This window comes from Leptopilina boulardi, unplaced genomic scaffold, assembly GCF_019393585.1.
Source record: "Leptopilina boulardi isolate dan_hultmark-lab unplaced genomic scaffold, ZJU_Lbou_2.1 LbouV2_244, whole genome shotgun sequence".
Taxonomy (NCBI): Eukaryota; Metazoa; Arthropoda; class Insecta; order Hymenoptera; family Figitidae; genus Leptopilina; species Leptopilina boulardi.
The window spans coordinates 1,073,291-1,079,308 of NW_026137801.1; the positions used below are offsets into that span (position 1 = coordinate 1,073,291).

General features: G+C 27.2%; 1 protein-coding gene across 1 annotated transcript in view; it reads right to left on the reverse strand.

Moving 5' to 3' along the window:
• Positions 1-3,756, reverse strand: part of LOC127280392 (surfeit locus protein 6 homolog) — a 38,784-nt gene extending 35,028 nt beyond the window's left edge. The window contains exon 1 of the mRNA XM_051303349.1: positions 3,494-3,756. Coding sequence (XP_051159306.1) covers positions 3,494-3,611 — 118 coding nt within the window. The 5' untranslated portion in view covers positions 3,612-3,756. The remainder of the gene's footprint in view (positions 1-3,493) is intronic.
• Positions 3,757-6,018: the final 2,262 nt, after the last annotated feature.

The window sequence follows — 6,018 nt, forward strand, 5'->3', positions numbered from 1 at the left end:
GTTATGTAGGTTTAAATTTTTTTTATCTACTATCGGATCAAATATTAACGTCCACGTCAAACTTATCTTATATTTAGAAATTAAATGAAATTTAACTTATAATTATTTACACTTCTTACACTTATAACAATTCGAAACTTTGAATCCCTTTTAATATGTGTACATAATATTATTAAATAATACTACTGCGCATGAGCAGTACCAAAATTCGAACACGAAACTGTTGCTTCGAGTGGTTAAGACCACTCGTTGTATTTCACTCGAATCGTTTCGTCTACGAACGCCTAGTGAACAGTTCGAGAATACAGTTTTCGACAAAGTTATTCGAAAGTCTTCGATTCGTGCACGGAACTCATTTCGAAAATAGCACCCCAGAGCCAACCGCACAGCGCGGAAACATTTGAAAAATTTGTATTTATTAGATATTTTATTTTATTTTAAATTAAATTATTAAATTAAATTTTATTTATTTTTTAAATTGTCATCCACGAGTGTATTTTTTTCCATGTCATATTTTTTGGTAAGGGTGCTTTTAAGGTTATTGCTAACATAATTTTTTTCAAAATTAACTTGGGGCTGATAACTAGGTGCCAGTTTTACTTTCATTTATTCTTTAAGGAAAAAATTACTACAACAGCAGGACTTGCATAAAAGGTATTTGTTTTGCAGAATAAAATATGACTTTTTAGGTTAAAATTAAAAATTAGAATTATTAATGTTTGATGGTACTTTATTCTTTTGTATCGAATTAGTTGTATCAAAAAACTTACAAAATTACTCAGAATATGTCAAACTAATATATTAAAATATAAAAAATATTGAAAAGCTACGCATTCAATTAATTTGAGATCGAAAAAATGCTCTGTTCTACATGGTGCCAGTTAAGGGTTAAGGTCATTATACTTGGATGATATTTATGTATTTGATTCTTGTGTAATAAAATTTTTGAAAATATGAAAATTTTCTTCATATTTATATTGTTTTCATTACATATTCACTTTATTTTAACAATTTTTAAATTAAGCGCCTTTTGCGCTCAGATACTTTTGCGTTATATGATTGGCACTAACACAGTTGTTAATGAAGTCAACAACGTCAACAGGATTCCTAATCTAGAAAATTCTATTATTTAATTTCGTTAATTTGTGTAAATCAACTACAAGAACTAAAGTTGTCTTTAGAGCTATACCTTTGTTTATTAAGAACAATTATTTTATATAATATTTTTGTAAGTAATTATTTGTTTGTCCCCGATAATTTAACATTAATCTTGAACTCAAAATGAACGTAACCGGGTTCAATTTGAAACAATTCACTAAAAACTCAAAATGAGTCAAACCAGATCATTTTTGCTGCAGTTCAGTTTTTTTCTATGTATGAAAATCATATATCATTTTATTTTTCTAACTTGTAAATGTTAATAAAAAAAACAAAAATGAATCATGAGAAAAAATGATTTATATTAAAAAAGGAATCTATTGATATAGGTATATATGGACAAATCTCAAAAACATATTTATCAAAATCTTCATGAAAAATAAGAAAATATGTAGGGTAAGTGTACCAGTTACCGATGATACACCAATTGTCGATGGTCGTAATTTTCTTTTTTAGATAAATAGTATATTGTAGAAAATTTAAAAACACAAATAATTTGTAAATTAACCTTATATTTTCAATTACATATTTACCCCATCATCAAATTAAATATCGATGGCACTATAATAATTATTCTCTTATAATATAATTATAATTCACTGCTGTTAAATTTACTCGATTCGACATTTTCTTAATAATTCAAGTTGACGGGAGTCGAATTTTAAAAAAACAAATTAAATGTATTTCTAATTACTTTGTTTGTATTAAATTATTATTATACCATTGTAGAAGAACTGTATTTAGTTTCTATATAAATATATTTGTTAAAATAAATTTTTCATATTTTTTAAAAGTAAATCATCGGTATCTAGTTCCATATTTTATCTTAGCTCCATTTTTCGAGGTATTGACTCGAAAATTGGTACAGTCAGTTTTTTAGCAGATGTACCAACCATTTGTCGATGCTTCGAACAAAAAAAAAAAAAAAAATAGAAAATAAAGTTAGTTAAGTTTTTGTTTATTAAAAGTCAGTGATGCAAAACTTTTATAGGTTAGTTATTTTTTGTATAAACTATAAACTTACAGTTAAATAAGTAAAATTGTTTCATGTCAATGTTCTATAATATTTTTATGTGAAAAATAAATATTTATTCGATTTTGTATATACTCGTAAAGGTTAATTCATTATTTGTCAGGTTATATGTGAAAAAAAATTTAATACCATCGAGTATTTCAGGCAATACTTAATCAAGTTTTACAGATTTTTAAAGAAAATTTTTTTAAAAATAATTTTAGACGAGTTAAAGTTGACATTTTTAGAAATAATTGAATTTTAAAAGATTTTTTTTAATTTCAGACAATAATTAAATTTTACAGAACTAAAAATAATTTATCAACTAATTTTAGATAAAATTTTTTAAAAGTAATTGAATTTTCAAAGATTTACAATTTAGATTTTTGAAATTAATTGACTTCAAGTGATTTTTAATTAAAAATTTTTGATGACTTATGTTACTAAAAAATTTATTCGAAATTGCAGGCAAAAATACAATAATTTGAAAACTTTTTAAATGAAAAATGGTTTCAGATAGCTGAATTTTCGAAGAATATTATTAAAATCATTAAAAATAATTAAATTTCAGGAAAGTTATAATTGAAATTATTAAATTTCAATAAATTTTAGATGGAAAATTTTAAAAATAATTAAATTTTACAAGCTTTTAAATTAAATTTTTTTAAAATAATTTAATTAAAATTTTTTGGTAATTTTAGTTGCTAATTTTTTGAAAATTATTAAATTTTTATAAAAATTTTAATTGAAAAATACTTTAAGATAATTGAAATTGTGAATAATTTTATTAAAATTATTAAAATAAATTAATTTAATAAAGAATTTTAGTTAAAAATTTGATGAATAATTGAAATAAAGAAGATCTGCATTGTATACTAAAAAAACGTATTTGGTTTAAAATTTTTTTTAAAAAACATAAAAAGTCAAAAAAAGTCGTATAATCCGAGGCCTATATTCCGAAATTTTTCTTTGCTATCAAATGTTTATTCTACAAAAATATTGTTACACAAATTTACAAAAACTGATAGTGACAGAAAAATATGTTTAAAATATTTTTTAAGCACTTTGTATTAAATTTTCAGACATTACTCTGACAAAAATTTGTTTACTAACTTCCTTGACTTATAACTATTTTGTTTTGGGGTTATGATCCTAAAGCTGTTCGTTTTGAATTTTACTTTAACCTCTTAAATGGTCAATGGTTTTTTGCTATATGTAGTATAATAAAAAATAATGTTTTATTTGGAGTTAATTTTATTATAAGATACTGAAAATTTGAGATTTAAGTGAGACCAACTTTATATTTTAGAAAACACTTTTTACCTTTCTCTGTAAACGGTAAAGCCATTTTTTGAAACACATCTGATATATACTTTTCTTCATCTAATAATATTTGTTGTACCATTTTGAAATTAAACATATTTGACACTTTTAGAAGCATATTATATTATTCTCTATTCTTTTTATAAAAAAAGTATAATCCTTTGGACAGGCGAAGACACATGAGAAAAAAAATAAATATCTGAATGAAAGCACATGGAGCAGATTAGTAGATTAAGCTGCTTCTACAACTTTTTCTTCATTCACATGAACAAATAAAGACCTAAGCACAACTGCGTCAGGTACATACGGAAGCCTGTACTGTACGGCTCACGAGCGTCTCGGACGCAAGTGGCGGTGTTTCGTACCACAAGTGGCACGAAGTCCGTCCAACTTGTGGCAAGTTCGTTAGTTCGTGCCACTTGTGGAAAGTGGATTTTTTGAAGGGTCATTCTCAAATATGACAATTCCGTTGGATTCTGTTGCTATCTATTGCGTCAGTGCTTTTCATTTCAATTTCATGTGAAGAAGAAGAAATGAATTTTATAAGATATTAGTAATATTAGTATATTAGTAAATGTCATCGAACAAACTTTTTATAGTTCACACTAGTGTTCTAAAGACAGTAAATTACGTCAAGAAGAGAAAGAAGATTACAGTAATTTACCGGTAAATTACCGGATCGTTTTTCTCTGAGAATTTATGAGAATTTTTACTTGTACTTTTATCCTTGTCTGACACGTGCGTTGTCATGACAACGTGTATGACGAGGATAAAAGTACAGACACAGTGATGGGTTGTGACGCGTTACACGAAGTTTTGTACGTATAATACGTTTTCGACGTAATATACGTATAAAATGTATAAAACCATGTAGAAAACCACTGACATTTTGACATCTATATATGATCCTCTGATTTTTGCCATAACGAATTTTTCTTATCATTCTATTTAAATTAAAGTCTTAAAATAAAATAGAAATGGTCAGAAAAAGTAAAAGAAAATCTTTTAAAGAGGGTTTGCCCTGGGAAAAAAATGGAATTTGAGCGGATGAAAGAGCTAGGCACTGATAAAAATGTTGCTAAATGTTTAATTTGTCAAAACATTATGAAAAACACTGGCTATAAGCGTATTATTATAATTGTTTGTTATTGTTTATAAAGTTTTTATTTAAAAATTGTTTATTTTTGGAGATACCAAACGACTAGACTGACAATATAATACTTAGAATATAGGTTATGTTATTATGCACGTGGCCCGGTGTTCACTCTTATCTGTAAAACCAACTTAGAAATAAAACCGATATAAAAACATTTCAATAATTAAAAATTTTGTTTTATAATTGTTAAAATAATTAATAATTACGTAAATTTTGTTTATATTAACAACTTTCTCTTTCAATAGTGTAAAGTAATGAATGATGTATTTTAATGAAGAATTTAAAATTGCCGCTCTTAAATCACGTGATCAAATGTAATATACATCGTGTAGAAAACTTGGCACGTAATATACGTAGTATTATACACGTAGAAAACCACGTATTATACGTCATGTATTATACGTACCCATCACTGTACAGACATATGTTCCTGACTGTACAATTATTATTATAATGAAAAATATCTTTGTTACAATATATAATATATATATTAATATTGATATAATATTACATTATTATATTGAATCAGGTACATTTATATGCCTGCACTTTTATCCTTGTCTAACACACATGTTGCCATGACGACGCACGTGTTAGACAAGGATAAAAGTGCAGGCATATATACCCGACTGTCATCTTGCTTGTCAGTAAGAACACAGAGAAAATTAGGGTGCAGTCCCATGGAGCAGATTAGCAGATTAGACGTTGACCAATAAAAAAACAGTCTCTAACGGAAATGCAAAATTTGCCGCGAGAGACTAACTTTTGATTGGCTGAAATCTATTCTGCTAATCTGCTCCATGGGACTGCACCCTTACAGTCTATTATATTCATTGTTCAAATTATTCATTTAATAACATGTCGGTCGTTTATTTATAACTTACATACTATAAAAATACATATTTAAATTTAAAAAAGGCAATTATCAATCACTTAAATGAATATTCTCATAAATTCTCTTTTTTCGGTAATTTACCGCAATTTTCTTTCTTACCTTCTCAGGTTTCAATTTTACCGAGAATTTTAAAACACTACCAGATGGTGTATCGCAGCTCTGCGATTCCCAATAGGTTCCTAAATGTTTGCGTTGCGTACACGTCGCATTGGTTCCCATGTAGTTTAGCGTTGGTGACGTCATACGTCTACGTTTACGAATGCTCTTAAGTCGGTTCTACAATGGGCACGTTTGTACGTGAACGTATACGTTTCGTGCTGACGTCACCCATTTGCAGAACATTGTGACGTCAGCACGTACACGTTCACGTTCGCTTACAAACGTGCCCATTGGAGAACCGACTTTATGCTGACTCTACATTGGCTGCGCAAACGTGTACGTGAACGTGAACGTGCTGACGTCACAATGTTATTC